This window comes from Lissotriton helveticus, chromosome 4_2 (assembly GCF_964261635.1).
Source record: "Lissotriton helveticus chromosome 4_2, aLisHel1.1, whole genome shotgun sequence".
NCBI classification, from domain to species: Eukaryota; Metazoa; Chordata; class Amphibia; order Caudata; family Salamandridae; genus Lissotriton; species Lissotriton helveticus.
In genome coordinates this window covers 82441957-82462040 of record NC_136064.1, presented here as the reverse complement: position 1 = coordinate 82462040, position 20084 = coordinate 82441957, and the positions used below count along the sequence as shown (strand labels likewise).

General features: G+C 51.6%; 1 protein-coding gene across 1 annotated transcript in view; it reads left to right on the top strand.

The window, feature by feature from the left end:
* The first annotated feature begins 3918 nt into the window (after window positions 1-3918).
* The window catches only part of EFNB1 (ephrin B1), a 126625-nt gene continuing 110459 nt past the window's right edge, over window positions 3919-20084 (top strand). The window contains exon 1 of the mRNA XM_078640151.1: window positions 3919-4895. Coding sequence (XP_078496277.1) covers window positions 4768-4895 — 128 coding nt within the window. The 5' untranslated portion in view covers window positions 3919-4767. The remainder of the gene's footprint in view (window positions 4896-20084) is intronic.

Below are 20084 nucleotides of genomic sequence, written 5' to 3'. Positions count from 1 at the left end.
GTTTGCTCTTATACAGGGGCATAGATTCAGGGGGGTGTTTGGGGTGGAACATCCCCATATAAATCTATTTTTAAATAAATATTTGAGAACATGTGATTTCAGTCGGGTATGGTGAGGTGTCTGTCAGATTTCACCAGGAATTTCTACCGACACAGACAAAAAATGCTCACACACTCTCTCCCTCTCTGTTTTGAAATTCCTAAAAAATGTTGGTTCTTTTACAAAATATTCTGTTTTCTCTTCCCTAGTGCCCCCCCAACCCGAATTCCTTTCCCCTTCCACTGCCCCTTAGGCCAGCATGCTTGTCCTACAAAGTATTTTATCATTATGTGCCATCCTCACTGTTGGAAAATTTGAAACTTACCCCCCGGCCCCCAAATCATACGGCCAAGCCATGCCCCTGCTCTTATAAGGTGGTTTTTCAAATCTAGGCTTCATTTCACCCAGGTGGGCCAAATCTCCTTTAGTTAATAGGCAAGGTGCTATTTTTTTAACGTAGCTTCCTTCAGACACTAAACCTTCTCGAAGGGTCAAAGCGCCTTGAAAATAAATGCCCTGCTGGCAGCACATTTCAAAAACCTACTTCTATTCTGGCCTGTGACGGGAGAGGATGTAGCCTTACGGCTAGAGCTGTCGACCTCGAAGCTGGGATCCTGTGATTCTGGGCAAATCACTTAATCTCCCCAAACCTAACAAAAAAAAAAAAAAGGGAGTGTCCTCATGTAACAAAACTGGTGGTCATGTAAAGTGCTCTGATACCCAATGTCTCATTTCTAGTACGCGCTATATAAAACTCTAAACCAAAAAAATACTAGGGCTGTTCAGATAGTCATCCCCTGACTACTGAAAGTGCAGCAATATTGAACTAACGGCTGACTTGCGTTGACTGTAAATAAAAGCTGTATGGAAATTTACAATAGCTTTGTCAGCGTCAAAACCTTGTTGCGCAAGATACAAAATGTAAATATTAAGGTATATATTACATAGTATTCGTAGAGAGGTAAAGCTTTACTGACACACATAATGACTGTTACGGAGCTTGCAAAGTTTGCAGAAAAAGAAGTGCACTGTTTCGAAAATGCAAGAATTTCATTTTTTTTGTCCACCCATTGTTTTTAAATCTGCTTAGTAAATTTGAAAACAACTTTTTTCCCCCAAATATTGAGTGTATATATATACGCCATAATGCTGCTGATCTTTGGTCTGTTATACTTTTGATGTCACAATTGCTCTGGTACAGCTATTAAGAGCACTGACGAATTTAAATATTTATTAATTTGAATTGGTCATGATAAAAAAAAAGAGGAATTTTGTAAAGGGTCTGCTTGTTTTTATTGAAAAAACGGTCCTAACAAACCTATTTTATTACCTTACCTATTTTTGTCCTACAAACTTAAGAGGGTGATGGATGTGTGTAGAGTTCTGTCACGTCTGTCTGGCTCTATGCCGTCACGCCCATGCAAGTTAAACTGAATACAGAAATAAAACATAGGGATGTAAAAGAAGAAGCGATGCTTTTCAACCATCTTGTGTGGCGTACGAAGATGCGGGCTGGATAAGGTCAACGCAAGGCTCGTGTTTCCAGTGATAGGCCTAGCGTTTTAGGAATGCGTAACCTTTTCTGGCTTTTAAGGGCACTGAACCTGCTTTTTGAGAGCGACACTCAATTCATGTGGGCAAAGACACCGAACTTCTAAACCGAAGATTAAATGTGCAAGTCCATCCCAGGGCAGTTAGCGTGGCGTGCCAATATACAGCAATGCACGCCTGGTTTTACATATACCCCTAAAAAGACATGGATATTAGGTGCCTTAGCAGTGCACTAATCTTTAAAAAATGGGCTACCTGTTATGTTTTTGTCTGTCTTGCTACTTGCATTCCTAATCTTGGTACTATGAGATACGCTGTGAAAGACAGAGACAGCGAAGGCCTCGCTGAAAACAAGTTGAAAGAGGTCAAAAGAATTGCCGGAGCTTGTTTTGAGTTCTACCACCAACTGAATTGTCTCTTAGTGCCTAAACGCAGGTGAACTAGTTAAATAGCTCATTGCATCAAAATCAGAATGATGAAAGTCTGAGCCCCCCCTTTCTAGCCTTCAAAGCTGTGAGCTGCAGTGGATGCATAGAAGTGGCCCTCGGGAGGTGTGTTGCACAATCTGGATGCGTGCACACGTAAGGCAGGGTTCACAACACGGAAAGTCTGCCTGTCATACTGCACAATCAGTGTTATAGCAATACAATGAATATATTCATCCCTTCATAAGCTCATGGGTAGTTTCCTTTCTGTTCTACCCTCTCTTCCCTCTCAGTTCTGTTTATACTGAATCTGTTCAATCACTGAACTTTCCGTGCATCCAGTTGTGTTTTTTTATTTCTGGTGGAAACAGAATCTGATAAGAACCACTCACCTATCCACACACAAGCATCACAAGACAGATGGGTAAATAAAGGATTAAATCACCGAAGGTGGGCCTCACATGTAAAATTTTATTGAAAATAGAAGAACCGTTTCCATGCATGTCACACCAAAAAGAGCACTTTATTATCTGATTATTTTGAGTTTGTCGTGGCTGTTGCAGGTACAAGTTGCTTGGTGTCGCCTCCGGTTCTCAGGGACCTCTGAGCTCCAGAGATGTATATATGCTGAGTGATTGGAGGGAAAAACGAGCAGTAGCAAGACAGGGTGATGAGGTGCAGCGAAGAGGCAGGCAGAGGTGCAGTGAAGAGGCGTGCAGGGGCTGGTGATGAGGAGAGGGGTGATGGCTGCCCTGCGCCCTCAGTGTGTGTTACCTTGTGGACAATGGGTGAAAGCTACTGGGGTACACTTGGGGAAAGTGCTGTCCTGATGCCAGGGCTTGGTGGGTGAGACTGCCACGGCCTAGCACGGTGGGTGAAGCGCTGAAGTTTGGTTGTGTCTCCCAGGGTGCCGTGAGAGCAGATAGTTGTGGTGCAGTGGGTGAGTCCTGCCACAGTGTGACGATTCATGAGTGAGACATGGCTTGTGCAGCCGGTGAGGCTTCCCAAAGTTCCACCGTGCAGTGGGTGAGGGCTAACTTGGCACCAGTGTGCAGTGGGCACAGATTTCCACTGGTAACAAATGAACACACATGTGCAGCAGCTTGGGTGCAGCACAAGAGGCCTGTGAAGGTGACAGCAGGCGTGTGATGTCTGCCGTGGTGCAGTAGGTAAGGATCACCCCAGTTCCAAGGTAGAGCAGGTGAGACCTGCCATAGCTCCAGTGTAGTGTCCGTGCTGTGGTGTAGGCCTTCGGACAGAGTGCGACGGGGTAGAGCAAAGCATAAGTCCTAAAACAAAAAGTGGGGGGACGCTGACATCATGACAGGAAGTGGCGTCACGAAAGGTGGCTTGCACCATCAGACTCATTACCTCGCTCACCACTTAGATGCAATTGCATCTGAGAAGCCAGCGCGTGAGCAGCTGCTGAATGAGCTCCGATCTCGCCCCAGAGAGGCCAATGAGAGAATGTGTGGCTCCATTTATCGAACTCCCGGTAAAATAAGTGGGGTGACGCCGTCCACCCGCGTGGTACCCTGATTCGAGCCCTGGGGTAGAGTGCCATAGTCTCTTTGTGTGGTGGGCTGGATGTGCCACTGTGCAGTGGAAGAGGCCCCGGTGCAGTGAGTGAGGGCTCCACGGTGCAGCGCGCGCCCTGAGGCTCCTGGCCTCCTCGGCTCCCGCTCTGCACGGAGCCCTTTCCCTCTCTGCGCGCTCTTCTCCCCAGCCTCTGCTTTTACACGAGGACGCGGCCCCTTTAAGAAGTGGGCGTGGTTTGAGCGGAGCCCAGCGCTGTCCCGGGCAGGGGTGGGCGTGGCCAGGCAGCAGGCGCCGCGCTGATTGATCAGGCTCGGAAGGCGTGGCCTGGGGAGGGCGGTAGTGTGCGCGCGGCCGTGGGAGGCGCGTCAGTCTGAGCTGGGCGCCCGAAGGAAGCGCCTCTCCCGCCGCAGAAAGCCCCGGCGCGCCGCACGAAGGAGGGCGCTGCGAGCGGACGCGGACACCACGCGCGGATCAGGAAGCAGGCACAGGCGGGGGAAGAGGAGTCCGAGCCGGGGAGCAAGGAGGCAGCTCCCGGAGGAGCCCGCCTGCATCACTAGGATTGGCACGGGTCATAGGCGCTGGGCAACGCCAGAGAGCCGGCTGCAGGAGGCGCTGCGCAGCCCACAGGGCATCCAGGGAGAGTGGGACCCGAAGGAAAGTTCGCCTCCAGGAAGCATACCGGGAGTTTCTTTCAGTAGATTGCCCACCCTCAGACACATCTGCGCAGACTAGGTTGGATGCAGCAGGCACGGGGGTGACCCATGGCGCCCACCCCTCGGATCCGCCCTGAGAGGGGGTATCGGAGACCCGCGGTGCAATAAGGATCTATCTGTGCGCGTGGGGCCGGCGGGACGCTCCCGGCACCCTCGGGGGTCCCCCCTGCTGTGGATTTACATGGAATACCCCTGCACACCTGGGATTCATTCGGCCTCGCTCCACAGATCCATCGTCTTCATCCCTGGCATCCCACTCCACCCCAGGACACTGCTCATCGCTCCCATCTAGCGCCCGGAGGCAGGGCGTCTGAAGGTGGGCGCTGCGCGCATCCATCCATTCATCGTCTGCCGCGGTTCGACGCTTCTGGCCTCCGACTTCCTTCTTGCTTTGGACGCCGGATGCGGGGGTAAAGTTTTCGGGTGCTGGATTCGCCGGAGTAGGAGTCCGTGGAATTGTTGGGATCTTTGTGCTCTTGTGTTTTGGGGTCGCCTGGACCATGCCCGGCGGGAGGATGTCCTGCTGCCTCTGGAGGTATCTGTTTGGGCTCGTGCTGGTGCTGTGCAGGGTGGCCCTGCCCTTGGCTAAGAACCTGGAGGCGGTGTCTTGGAGCTCTCGCAACCAGAAGTAAGATTTCACCTTGTCCCTCACCCCGGGGTCCGCGCCCCGTCCATACTAATATACCTGGCACTACAGTGATCGTGGCTTCTGGGGTCTGTCCATGCACCGACATTTTGTTTGGAAAGCGCCTACTTCACCTCTTAATGAAAGCGCCTACTGGTGGAGTGCAAAGTAATTGAGCAATACTGTGTTTGGAACGGGTGGGACGCTGTATCCAACCCAGGGGGGGGGGGGGGGGTTTGAACCGATTCTATGGCCGCAGGAGCTGCATTTATAGTCGGGGGAAACGTGGCATCTTTCACACAATAGCGTAGCGCACACAATTGTGGGGGGCGGAGGGGTGGTCCCCGGGGTTCAGATGTGAAGTTAGGCCACTTTATGGCTGTGCGCCTTTGTAAGCATCGCGATTTGCTTCTATTATCTCCAAGTAAACTTAGGCCAGGAAGTGCTTCGAAGCCCTTCGTGTAACACCTTCACGTCACGCAGACTCTCCCTCAGTATTGTGTAATGGCCGGGTGGTGCGCCTTAGAAAGTGGATGCCCTGAGCGAGCTAACCCCGGCATCATGCAGCTTATGCACCCCTGGTCGGGTATTAACCCGCTGAGCTATCTCAGCGGCGTCATCCCGTCCGTCCTCTTCCAGCGCTATGCGTTCATAAGTGCGAGTTCGTTGTTGTGTTTGAGCGGAGTAAATGCCGACGGAGGCCTGCAGTCTAGTCCCAGTGTTATTATTGGCTGTTGGGCGGCTTATGTACCCGTGGTCGGGGTGTCAACTCGCTGAGACATCGCGGGGGGCTTCTTTCTGTCGGCCTGGCGACCCTCTGTCTAAGAGAGGAGCTCTGCACACCCCCTCCAGGGTCCCATCCTGCTCCTCCCGCCGTGACCCACCGGGTCGAGGCGCCTGTACTCGTCACGAGGCGCTAGGGAATGTCACGCGGGCCACACCTTGTCTCCTGCAGGCTGGGATGCACAAGCTCCCGTGCCTTTGTAGTTTTTTTATATTCTCGAAAGCAAAATGCGGATCATGATGTGCTCCTTGGAGTGCCGCCTCCTGGCATCTGGTGGAAACGAGCCCTGTTACCCTGCACATCTCACCCGCGGGGCGAGGGCGGCATAGGTGGTGGGGAGCGGGCCCCCTTCCGCGGGGTTTGGTCGGAAGGGGTTTAGTGTCCTAGTATTGGGCGGTAAACTCTTTTTTTTTTTTTTTACCCCCTTCATTGCTTGATGGATGCAGCAGTTTCATTACTTTGAGATGTGCAGATAGCGCCAAGAGGCAAGCCGCTCTCTGCCCTCGTGTCTAGCTCATCGATGTCTCTATGCACCCTTTGTTAGGCGCGCCGTGCCCTCTTTCCCACCTTAACCCTTGGTGGGATGCTTCTAGGCGCTGCTGCCAGGGCACGCTTTAGACAGTTATGCGAGGAGGATTGCTGTGGGCAAGAAAGGCGAGCGGGGGTGTGTGGGTGCCGGGCAGGTAGCGGCGCTCGTGGCGAAGTCCTGGAGATGGCCCCGGCCCTCCTGGCTTGTGTGATGGGACTGCGGCCCTGGCCTTGAGGTGGGCCGGGTACAAGTCAATGATTCTAAATGGCCAGGCGTTTCCAGGCTGGGTCTTGGGCACAGGTCAGGCTGCAATGATGTAACTCTTCTACCACTGGGTGCGTTTTATGTATCGGTACATGCGTGCCCCCCAGACACGCACACCCTTTCAAGTGCCAGGCCCCAACTTCCGCAAATACGGGGCAGGCCGGGGCCTCGGACTGTCACTGCTCGAAGCCTCTGGCAGGATTAAAGACCCCTCTGGAACCTACCGGGGCCGCCCTGTCCAGTGCCCCACGCTTCACCTTTACTCAATACGCCTTCTACCGCACTTCAGTCCTTTCTAAGCGCTATAAAGATGCTGTGCTGTTTATTTTATTTATTTATTTATTTATTTATTCAAAGTTTTATATAGCGCGAACAGGATCCTTACAGATATCAGAGTGCTTCACAAAGACAGGGAAGGGGCAGTAGGAGTCAACAGAGATAATGGGAACAGTATAAAAGTCAATAACATGGTAATAACATGGATAATAAAAAACATACATAAAACCAATCCATATACAATCAGGTAAGGAAGTAAGATAGGACAGCACAAGTCATTGATCCCACTACAGAGGTGTTCAGGTGGATCAGTAAACCAACGTGTATCATATCTTGGTCGGTAGTAAGAGAGTAGCGTAGTAGTGCCCCCAACAAGTAGAGTATAGTGCCAAGGGATAGGGTGAGCAGTGATACAAGGCAATGCAGAGTCTCTGAACCAACATCTATAACGATCAGGAGATCTTGGCCAGAAGGATGGTTTTCACCTCTTTCTTGAAGAGTGATGTGGAGGAGATCAGCCTGGTTTCAGGAGGGAGCGCATTCCAGATCCTGGGAGCCATTCCTGAGAAGGAGCGCTTGTAGGTTTTCGCTTTCCGGAATCTACGAGGTTTCAGGAGTAGATTTTTTGTACTCCTATTGGTTCTCGAACCTCCTGATATAGACAGCTTTTGAGCGAGGTAGTTGGGTGCCTTGTGGTGCACGGCCGCGTGTGTCGTAACTGCAATTTTTAGCTGTATTCTGGCTTCAAAAGGCAGCCATTACCGATAAGTTACCGTTTCAATTTTCGAGGTTCACCGATAAGAAGCACCCATGGGCCTCGGAGGTAGTTTTAAAGGCAAAGTTGCAACATTACCTCTCCCGCGGACTTGATGTGCCTGCTGCCGGGCCCTGTTGGTCCTGTCCGGCTTAGAAATGCGAGTGGGCCCCGGCATAGGTGACCTCCAATGACCTCAAGGCACCGAGGGTGGCGGCAAGAAGGCTTCATATTTGTGTTGCTGTTAAATCTCAAGTGTGCTGTTTAGCTGTAGAATGGTGAACTTTATGTGTGGGGGGTGGGAAGGGGGCTGTCAATAATCGTAGGAAGGTTTGGCCCTGCAGCTTCGTGTCCTCTGCTCCGGTGCTCAGCTTGTGTAGGTATGGAGAACTACATAACTATATAAATAGGGGGCTAGCTCTGTGGCCCACTTAGTTTCTAAGCGCTATGTGGAGGTGGGCGCTAGAATCCACCCGCACGTCTGTAGTTGTATCCTGGGGCGGCCGGGCTGACTCCCCCATGTTCCATCTCACCCTGGGGTGTGCTGTGAGGTGAGTGCTACAAACGGCCCATTCCCAGCACTCACCTGGGGCTGCCCTGTTCGGGCTCATCCCCCGGTTACCTGTGAGAAGCGGCCTTCGCAGCGCCTTCAAGCGCTGTGCTGTGAAGCTGCATAGAACGTTTCACTCTGTGAGGCCGGGTTATACTAGCGCGTGACCCGAGAGTGCTGGGTCTTTTTTTTAATTATTATGGGGGTCTATTTTCAATTTTCGAGGTTCAGTTTTACTTTCAGACCTCTCCAATAATGGTTTAAAGTGCCCGATCGCGTCTGGGTTCACAGGGAAAAGCTGGTGGTTGTTTGAGCGGAGTGTAGCGGGAAGGCCGCGTGTCCCGCAGCCTCGCCCCGGCTTCAAGGCGCAGTAAACGCCTGTCCGAATAAAGGGGGGCGCATAACTATATTGAGTACTGTTCTCAAGTCGAGGTCTCGCCTTCTCCAAGCCCCGGGGAAGGCTGTAGGCCCGTCCCGTCTGTAGGGAGGCCTGGGTCACTGGGAGAAGAGGACCGTCTTCAGCTTTGAAGCGTTTCTCTAAATAACTTCATCTAGTTTTCTTTGTTTACTAATATTAAATTAGTTTTGGCAACTGTTTCCCTTCGCCTGGAACTCGTGTTTGGCACATGAGTGACCAGCTCGGACGATGGCTCCCTGGTGCACCCCGCGGCGCGCACCCGCGGCCCGCACCCGCGGCCCACACCCGCGGCCCACACCCGAGGCCCACACCCGAGGTCCACACCCGAGCCTGGGTCACCCCGCGGCCCTGCGCGAGTCACCAGGTTCCCCCAAATCTTCGCCCCCTTCCTGGGCATTTGACAAAGGCATGGTGGCGCGTGTCGGTGATCTGTGGTCTGTTATGGAGTGAGACAGATACACGCCAGGGATAACATCACAACAAAGAAACTGTCTGAGAGTGGAACTTGCACCAGTGCGAGAGGCAGAGAAACTCTGCTCCCCGCAAAGGTGTCTGGAGAAAAACAAAGCTTGTTGGGCAGAGCAGGGCAAAGCAACCCCCCTGCCCCTGGCATCAGGAGAACTTCCCATGGACACTTTGATGCCAACCCGAGGCAGGATGTGGCAGATTGAAAGAACCCATCGCGGTGCAGTCTGAGAGAGGGTGAAATGCATAACCAGCCCGACGGTCAGAAGTGGCCCGCACTGTGCCCGCCTTCCGCCCTATTACTTGGGTCAGACCAGGAACCCGTGCGGGGTGAAGGGTGCCAATCTCGGGTCTCCCCTCGGACCGCCGCTTTGGCCACCCTGTGCCCACCTCGAGTTCGTCCCTTGTTTGAGAATCTGGTTGCGCATTACTTAGAAAAGGCTCTGTATAGATTCAATCACATACATTTTCTGCTCCTGTGCGGCGCTCGGATGGTTTTTATACTCCACTCTATACTTCCTAAAAGAGCCCGGATTCCTCGAGCAGAAACTCGCTTTTCAGAGCACACTCTTCCCGCATCACCTTTAGAGGTCTCCGTTGCGCTTTCGTTCTCTTGAAACCATCTTAAGAGGAACAGGAATTGTAGCTTTTCGGACGCGGCTCTTGTTACAGACTTTGTGCAAACAAAGGCTCGGCTTCTGCTAGTCCGGCCTAAAATACAAATATTCCGGTCTGGACACCTTGTCTGGCCGGCAGAAAGTCTTGCGCCACGGGCGGAGAGAGGCCCACGGGCGGAGAGAGGCCCACGGGCGGAGAGGCCGCGGCGGAGAGGCCACGGGCTCCCTCAGTCCCTGCGAAGACCCAGGCCTCGGAGCAGCCTGGCATGTTATACCCACAGGAGACATGGGGGTTGTACTGTTGCCATTGGGGTACGCTGGCTTGGGGATATTATGAGGTCTTTGGGGGCCCTCTGCTGGCAATGGACCCGCGTCCGCTTAGGGTTACTGTTTAGAAGTCACTGCCAAAGCACTGCTCCAGGCCACCCGCCTGGGAACTTTTGTCATTAAAGAACCCTAATAACTGTTACATTGGAACACGATGCTAATTTATTTTTAATATGCCCCCCTTCTCGTTTTTAGCCGTTTGACAGACGTGAACCTGCTCTGTTCTGTCGGAATGTCGCGTCCTCTCGGAATATGGCCTGCCCCCTCTTACCCCCCCCCCCCCCCCCTCTCCCGCTGTCCTCAGCACAGATGGAGAATAAAACGGCCCCCTCTCCACTGAGACTTAGAAAGACCTGTGTTTATCGCCCCACGATCTGCCTTCTTACAGGTCTGTAATGCCAGAGTCTGCCTTCTGGGTCTCTCAAACAGACATGTGAATAAACACACCTATGAGTCGCATGTTTCACCCCTGTAATGCCTGTAAATGCACTTTAAACTCTTCTAGGTAGGTCTGTAAGTAACCACAGTCCTGCCCCCTCAGAGGGTGCATCTGTGTGCCCCCCTTTAATGCCCGGAAACAGACAGCAAGCAGGCAGGCGAGTGCCCCCAGCGCTCACCTCGAGAGACCCAAATCTGTGCCCCTGGAATGGTAGTGAATATATCTCGCTGGCCGGAAGGGCGTCACACCCTCCCCCGGCCAGAGGGCACGCAGACCGGCCACACATGGGATGCACTCACGGGCAGATTTAGCAGAAAGTGAAATGAAATATGTTTATAGAAATCAGCAGTTAAAATGGCAGCCTGGGGACCAGTGTGCAACATTAAAGATGCTCACAGGAACTGGGTGGTCACATCGAAGGCAGCAACTGCTCCCCAAACTTTGTGCTCAGAATGTCTGATCTTGGTCATCCGTGTAAGATGAGCTGCCCCAGAAGGAATCCCTCTTCGCCCCCCAAGTCCTGTAGAGCGTGAATGCGGCACTGGTAGGGTCAAGAATGGCCTATAAGGCGAGGTCCACTCCACGCCAGCACTCCGGGGTATTGGTACAGCCACTAGACTTCAAATACCCATCAATTACTCGAAGGTGTGAGCGGTGCCAATGTCCCCCCTACCATAGTTCACCCCATAATACAGGCCCTTCAGCACCACGAGCGGACTGGGGGTTCCCTGAATGACCCACAATTTGCCCGCTGCGGTTTCCTACCCCTATAATGTCTGAAAATGCCCCCTCGAGGCACACACTGTGATGGCGACATGTCTGTACCCCATGTAGTCACCCCCTTCACGAGAAGTGCCCGTCCGAGCACCTCTGAGGCCGGAGCAAAGGCAGGTTATGGCCCCTGGTAACTTTAAAGAATCAATTTAACCTTCTGGCCTCTGTGACTGCTTCAACGTGAAGTGTTACCCATCGCGTCACCGCCTTGAAGCTTCCTTAGTTGATAAACCTCTACTTTCAGGAGGCGGGGGAGATGTGTTTCAGGGTGAGTCTGGCTTCGTGACGTAAAAATGCGGCCTTGAACGAATTGCAAATCTAGTAACTGGCATCAAACACGCCACGGGGTGCCTGGCTTTTGAGTTCTGACAAAGGGAATAATGCTGCTGTGAAAACAAACTGACCTTTCTGTATAAAATGCACGTGAGAGAAATGATTGTAGGGTGACTTTGTGTAGTTTGGGGGTGTAAAGTGCTTACTCGTGCATTGCAATGGAAGCACCTCTCAAGCGGAAGGAAAGACAAAACAGCCAATAGGGTGTAGAGAGTGTACTCCTCCCGGCGGAGCCAACGTCTACTCTTTATATAAATTAAATAATTGGTAACAATGTGTATCGCAGACAACTGCTCTGAGCGGCCGGATCCAAACACTGGGGTGAGTGCAAAGCTCGCGAGCACAGTGGCATTCAAGACATTCATATGTTCATTGGCAAGATGCCTTTATTTGAAACGTTTTGTATAGCGCAAACATGACGCACCAGGGTGTCGGAGCGCTGTACGAATAGCAGTCAAGTCCTACAGAGAAAAATGCAGAACAGAATAAGCAGAGATCCCACCCCAGCCTTGCTCCCGAGCTGGACGTTTTAGCTGTAATTTCCCAGTAAATGGCGGGGACCCCCACATGAGCCCCTGAAGTCACTTTGCAATAGTTTCCTTGTGGGGGGGAGGGGGGGGGGAGGGGAGGTGAGCGCTGATACCGGCCTGCTGCTTGCAAGGCACGCTGATTATCTTGTCAAGGTTAAATGAAATGCCTCCTTCCATTTCCTCTGTGTGGGCTGGGGCCCCCCAGAATCCCCCCGGACGCTCTAATCCGGCCCTCTATCCACTTAGTGGCTGACTTTCTGAACTGTATAAACAGTTCCTTTTATAACCAAAATGTGCCTTTTCCGGCCCTCGCGCATATAAGTGGCCTACTTAATGCAGTGGAAAGGGAGCGCCTATTTTGTGTATTTTATTCCTGTCTCGTGGAGGGGGTGGGAGACGTGGGGGCCCTCCTTACAGTGCAAGGTCCCATGTCCAACTTTCTGCTCCAAAGGATTTGTTGCAAAAAGTTTATTTCAACCGTAAGTTTGAATTAACTGTACTCTGCTTCCAACAGGGCATAAGTAAATCTGTCATTTGGGAAGCCTTTCACGCACCCAGGAGCCGTGCCAGGGTGTCACGAGCCCTGGTGCGAAGAGGGACAATTTTATATTTGATTAGTCATGATGTAGTTAATTAAAACCTTTACGTGATAAAAAGAACACGTTGCACGGATAAAAACAAATACAAGCGCACGAGTCAGGAGAACTCTACAGTAATTGTCCTTCTTGGTGCCAAACATGCAAGAATAAAAGTGCCAGTGCTTAGTAAGTGCAAATGGAGGGGGGCGGCATTTAGGAAGGATATAAAATAACACGTTACAAGTGTAAAAACATGAAGATACAGAAGCGCAAGAGTCAGGAGAACTCTATAGTAATTGTCTTTAATGGTGTCAAACGCACAAGAATAAAAGTGCCAGTGCGTGGAAAGTGCGAATGAGTGTGCACCCACTTTAAATAGCTTCTCCGCAGTCCTACATTTTACCAGGCCGCTTTTACCCCGCTAGCGTGAAAGGTTACGTAGAAGCTTGCTGCGTGCAGGTTGCAATGTGGGACACACGCACGGTATATCCAAAAGAGATGCCTCCTGCCCCCGCACAGCCTTCATGGGGCCCAGGGTCTCAGCGCATCTTTCGCTGGTGAGAGGCAGAATATTGGCGCTAAAAGTCTGGATGGGTAGAAACCTTTGATGGTTTCAAAAGTCGAGCTGTGTGGAGTTGGGGCTGTGTGTGTGTGCTGATGCAGAGCCGCGAGGGTTTCCGCTTTTGGAGGGTTGTTTGTCTTGCGCCCACGAGAATAGCTGTTTGTTTGTTCATTGCGAGTTTCAAAGCACTCTGGGCTAATCCCAAAGAGAGGGCGAGTTCAGCGCTTCGAAGGCCTCCCTTCTTGCGTAGGACAAACCGTGTGTCCGACTGTTAAACTGAATCTCTTTCCAAAGTTAGTGCTTTTAATGTGCTCAGGGGTGGGGGTCATTCTCAAACGCCGCGCTGCTGCATCCTGAACCGGAAATCGTAATTCCCACCAGCTAAAAGCAGTGGTCGCCCATTTGGAGACAAAGTGGGGTTCACGTCACCCCGAGTGTAGTGGGCACACTTGATATTTGGTGATACGAAGGGTGGGCACAAACCCGCTGTAGTGGACAAACCTCACACTGGTTCATGGGGTGGGCGGCCACGCACAATATAGTGCACATGCCTCACAATGTCTGATGTCATGGGGTGGAGACGCACACACTCCCTCTCACACTCCCTCTCACACTCCCTCTCACACTCCCTCTCACACTCCCTCTCACACTCCCTCTCACACTCCCTCTCACACTCCCTCTCACACTCCCTCTCACACTCCCTCTCACACTCCCTCTCACACTCCCTCTCACACTCCCTCTCACACTCACTCTCACTCTCACTCTCACTCTCACTCTCACTCTCCCTCTCACACTCCCTCTCACACTCCCTCTCACACTCACTCTCACACTCACTCTCACACTCACTCTCACACTCCCTTTCACACTCTCTGTAGTGGACAGATCTCTTGATGCCACTGCACGGACAAACCTGACACTGGTTGATGCTGTGGGGCGGGTGCACAGGGACACCCCTCCCCTTGGTTGATGCCGTGGGGTGGACACACACACATACACACACAAGTACACTGTAGTTGGCAGCAGTGGCGGCTTCTGTGCTAAGGTGGAGGAGCGCCGGCCCACTGCTTTCAGCAGTGGAAATAAAGCAAAAATAACATGAGAACTTATCATTCTCTTTGTTCCTGCTGCTGCAGCTCTGTGCGGCTGCTCTGCTCACAGAGCATGGCAAGCAGTGGTGGCACTCGTAACGTAAGCAGTGACTGATAGGCTGGCCCTCTCGGACCGGCCAAACTGTCATGCGCACTTTGCATTACAGCCTGCATGGAGAACGTTCCCAGGCTTTCATTCCTTGGCCGAACCGCGGTGCTCAGACCAATCACAATGCTGCATTGGAGTGTTGCAATTGGTTAGGGGGTCCTGGATGGGTTTCCTGTTTCTTGCTGGGAAGAGGGAGTGAAGTTGCATGTTTTTTCCCTCATCATTTTTGCCAAGTCTTCCCCCCACCCCCCCCAGCCCCCCAATACTTGCCGGCCGCTACTGGTGGGTAGACTGTACATAGGTTGATGGGAGGGGTGGTTACACAGTGTAGGGCACAGACCTCACAACGGTTGACGCCGCGGGGTAGATGCACCTACCGTTGCTCGTGCACATACCTCCCCTTTGGTGATCTGGCCGGGTGTGCGACCACACTGAGTCTCCCCTTTGCTTCTACCCTTTGTGGGGGCATCTCCCCCCCCCCCCCCCCCCCCCTGAAGGTTTTGTCTTGATGATGAGAACTTTCACTGCTCAAGTAATTCACCTCCTACTTATTTTCATTCTTTTGAATAACAAAATGGCCCTTAGGCAAAGCGTTGACGTGCAACAAAAATCAGAACACATTATAAATAATTTGCGTCCATGCTATTTCTCGCAGCATTTTAGGTTCAGGAAATGTAGGTGCCTTCGATAACTCATTTCTATAAGTTTCAAACGTCAAAAAATGATATACCAGCACGAGGCTTCTTCTTGCAAAGATCAAACTGCTGCTACGTCCAAGTGGTCGGTTGCTACTATAAATAATAAATTGATACTTGTATAGCGCACTACTCACCCGCAAGGGTCTCAAGGCGCTTGTACGAATACCGCTGTGGAACCCATCCTGGCTTTCCCTGTGAGGTGTCCACTCCTGGGCACCCCTAAGGTGGAGGCCAGGCATCCTTAGCGTTGTGGGGGCCGTTGTGGAGATTAAGCAAGCTATTGCCCAGAGTTGCAGAGTGGGACCCATGATTGGAATAGGCACCGAGGCGAGAATTATCAGGTCTGTGGAATTCTGAGCCCAAGACGCGCCGAGGCGGGGAATTGAACCCTGGTCCCGGGCTAGACCTCTGCATCAGGGTCTGCCGCTCTAACCATTGAGCCACACTTCTCCACTGGGCTACTACCCCCTGCTGGGGGCAGGAGCCCAGGTACCGGCTGTACCGCCCGGTTACACGTGTTCCAGTGGGTAAGAGGCTTGTCTGTCCTGTTAAAAGGCGGTGGCATTCTTCACAAGAAGCGCCAGTTCTCACCTTAATAAACTCACATTTAAGTGTTAATAATATACCATTCAACCTGAAAGGATGTCTAACTGTGCACAGAAATGTGTATTCTGCTTCTTAAATGTATCACATTTCTGGGGTTCTAATGCTATAAAAAGTTTCCGCGGATCAAATATCCTTCTTGCTGAGAACGATTGATTTTACTTCACCTGCGAATGTGCTGCAGTCTGGGGCAAGGGCGATGTCCTGCCCACTCATCCACCTGTCCGGGAAGTGCCGAGGGTCACTCAGTGAGCCTGTGCTTTTATCACGAGCACCGGCAGGTGTTGACTTTGTGATGGTCACAAGTGCCAGTAAGGTCTCATCTGGGCGGGAAGCATGCTCTGCTCTGACTACACTTTGTTTGACAATGTTCAACATTCCGTCCATCATCTTTTTGTGGTGCATTTTCACCCTAAGTGGGACGGGTATGCCCAGACGTGAGTCCCTTGCTCACTTTGCCACTGGAGTCAAGCTATCCTGGCTGAAGACGGCTGAAAGCCCGAAACCGGTCCTAGGATGCTTGATTCCAGTCCAGGGAAGACAGGGCCTGGCAGTTGGGTCTGGACTGTTCCCATGAGGCACAGGGTCAAGACTGATTTGCATATGGATATGTCTCAACTCGCATAGCGTGTGAGCAAAATAACGATGGATTAAACCCAGATCTGTGACTGGGGGTGAAAGTTAGACAATGTTCAACATTCCGTCCATCTTTTTGTGATTAACACTTTATTTTATGCCAGGAGAGCAGGTACCTAGTAGTAGCACCCCCTCGTGGGGCCTATGCCCAAATACTTCACCCTCTCCTATAAGTGGTCCTGGCGTAATTTTAATGTTTTATTTAATGCCTGTACAGAGCAGTGGTTTACTTTACTGCTCGTGGGAGAGAAAGTCTAATATACCTAGGACTACAATCTGGAAGCGCTTGTGCAAAGAGCTCCAAATCAAGCGCCTAAACTGACAGAGGCGCTAGAAAGCAGGTGCCATTGGACATTATTTTCACTCTAAAAGAAATTCTACATGAAAGCGCACCTGCCAGTACCCTCCGCCAACTTATGAAATAAATGTACGTCTACCACCGTAAAACGTAAAAGGCCATTTTATGCCAGTCATCCTCATAAAAGCATTCACATTGCATCGAAACATCTGGACAGCTCATCCCCTTCTTCACTCGGTGATTCTGCCCCTTACCATGCCTCATTATTTCCCCTTTCACTGACTGAGCTGCTTCCATTCCCCAATCTCTCGCTCAGTTCCCCCACGTAACCTCCTCAAATGAAGCCTCCTTGTCCCGTTCCAAGAATGGCTCCAAAAGTAGCAAGTACTAAGACTGGCATTTGAAAACCGTCAGGAGTGGCCCTGCCGCCCCATCTGTTTAAGAAAATTCAAGGTCATCAGGGCAAGACTGCAGAACAGAGCTGGCTGTATCAGGGGGGCCCTCAAAGGCTGGGGCCCTGGGCCGGAGCCCACTGTGCCCATGCCGTAAAACCTCTCTGGCTGCAGGGGATGTATGACGGTACAACGCGTACCGTTTCAACGCGTGCTTTTACGGCGGGTCTTTAAGAACGCAAGTCGTAACCACGACTTGCGTTGGGGGGGCGCGGATAGTGAATAGTATAATTTACTATTCTAACACCAGTCCCCGTGGATAGTAGGGAAGGTGTTGGAATAGTAAATATACTATTCTTTATCCTTTAGTGCCCTCCAGCGCAAGTCGTGGTTACGACTTGCGTTGTAAAGGATGCGTCGTAAAAGCACTGCGGGGTAACATCTGCGTTGAAAAGGATGTTCCCCGCTGCAGGATGTCTTCTCTTGCTATATTGGCGGGCCAGGGGTTGCACACCAGGTGTTTCAGACCAGGCGTGTCACCTAGATTGGATACGTGGCGCTTTTTGTCAATATTGGTCATTAATGCCACTAGGTCGTGGGTGGCCAAGTTTAGTCATTCGTATACCTTTAAAATAATTTAGTTCACTTTAGGCATCTCCAATATTGACTTATTTGTGGGCCTTGAGAGAAGTTAATTTGTTGAAATAATGTGGTTTGGTCAAGTGAAGAGCGGGTCAGTTTAACTACTAGACAAGACAAGACTCCATCCTTCTGGGGTCCATAACCTACCCAGCTGTGGTGGATGTCGAGACCCTCTGTATTGTGCTACTATTAAAAAAAAAAACCTGTGGGTTACAGCTCGATTAAACCTGTTTTTTAAATTATTAGTGGCGTTTGCAGGTGTGGGGCAGGGTCACTTCAGTGGGCAGGGTTCTGTGGGTGGGTGTGGGGCAGGGTCACTTCAGTGGGCAGGGTTCTGTGGGTGGGTGTGGGGCAGGGTCACTTCAGTGGGCAGGGATCTGTGGGTGTGGGCTGGGGTCTTTGGGTGTGGAGCAGGGGTCTGTGGGTGTGGGGCAGGGTCACTTCAGTGGGCAGGGTTCTGTGGGTCTGCACCTCTTTCACTTGTGAATATTTTCATATTGAACTCTTTTTAGAGAGGTGGGCGAGTGATATTGAACTCTTTTTAGAGAGCTGGGCGAGTGAAAGTCATTTTCCTTTTACTGAAGCCAGCGGTCCCCGTGGCTAATGCCCTATAAACATCACAGGCTGCCGGGGAACTTTTATTGCCCGCAGGTTAGAACATTACTGCTTTACTGTGCGGGCTGCGAGGGGTTTGTGTGCCTGCCGGCTTCAGCATCGTGCTTGTGACACACACACCAACCACACTGCACATGCTGGCTCGAGCAGCAGTCTTGTGACACACACGTGCACATGCTGTATCCAGCAGAAGTTTTGTGACACATACGTGTGCACCTGCAGGCTCGAGCAGCAGGCTTGTGATGCACACACGTGTGCACCTGCTGGCTCGAGTAGTGGGCTTGTGACACACCTGCGCGCCTGCTGGCAGGAGCAGAAGCCGCGTGACTGTAGCTCTGTGAACAAGCCTGCTGCCACTCTATCCTGCGACTGTTTACATGCCTGTTGGCTGCTGTGGCTTGTGAGCGTATGCCTGTGCCTGCCAGTGGCCGCTCTAGCATATGACGGCAGGCTGTGTGCATGTCTGCTGTCCCTCGAGCCTGTGACCGTCAGTCTCCCTCTTGAATGGTGTTGTGTAGGACTGTAGGCCTAAGGGCGTGCCTGTTGGCCACTGTAACTTGTGGCTGTTGGGCTTGTATGCCCGTTGGTGACTCTATCTTGTGAGTGTGGACATGTGGCCGGTGTGTGTGCATCTGTTGACACCCCACCTGGGGTTGACAGGTTCGGGAGTGTGCCTGTTATCCCCTCCTGCTGCTGGTCGTAGGTTTGTGCCTGCTGTTCCGTGGTAGGTTTGCACGCGCCTGCTGGCCACTCCAGGCGCTAGGTGTGTGTGCGCCTGTGGGCCGCAGCAGCTTGTGACTCCAGGCATGTGCTATGCCTTCTACCCACTGGCTTCTGTTTTTTGTGTATGCCTGTTGTGCAATCCAGCTTGCTTTTACCATGTTATTGGAAGTCTGGTTCATAAAACTGTTTAAACAAGAAATGTATTATACGAAAGCAATGTCTGAATACATTGACCGCTTGACTCCATAAAGTGCGGTTTAAAAGTGCACATATTGTGCCACCGTACTCCGCTGCAGTCCGGATGAAGCACGTGGGAAATTAACATTCAACGTCTTTGCACAATTCTAGTAAAGATGTCGAAGGGCCTCTCATTGGTGCTGGCTGCGCACACCGCGGGCGCATTAACCTTCCGTGCTACAATCTGAATGCCCCATTGCCAGCCTGCGCCTGGAGGCAGCTGGGGCCCTGCTAAGATCAGGCTGCTGGGGGTGCCTGGGCACTCTAAGGGGTTAATGGCGGCTTTAGTTTCCCTCGCCTTGTCTCCATTTTTAATTTATGCATATTTAAATCACCTTTGCAGGTGTGGGAGAAAAACTGTGACTGTTTATTAAGATTCTCAGCGTTAACGCGTGCAAGAGGTGAGGGAACCGCAGTAAAAAGATGTTTGGGCCTAGAAGAAGCCACTCTCCTTACCTAGCGCTTAAATAACCCCGCCGATATCTAGTGCTAGAGAATAAAGTTCATACGAATCTGCTTTCTTTTATACACACTTTACGGACAGGACACAAATGTTTCCCACCACATAACAGTGCACGCCTGACCCTTAAACACGAAACCATAGAGCTAACGTGACTTCACAGACCAGACGCGATAAAAGTGTTTGTCAAATCACAAAGCCTGAAACACGGCTGCTCGTGCGCTGTGCACAGATGCAGCGGACCTGCACGTTCCAACCTAGCCTTTCATCCTTGTGAGGTCGATACAAACCGCAGGCAGGCATGCACATGCTTCAGCTGTGGAAACGGGCGACCCCCCTTTCTCGTTTAAGGCAATTGGAAAGCTCAGTTGGTTGTGCGCCTCTGTAGAGAAGTGTCACCTGAAGTTCCACGTTCATGCTTCCAGTGTCGACGAGCAGAGCAATGGCGGCCCAGATGAAACACGCACGTGGCAGCCCCCTCTGTGGTATCT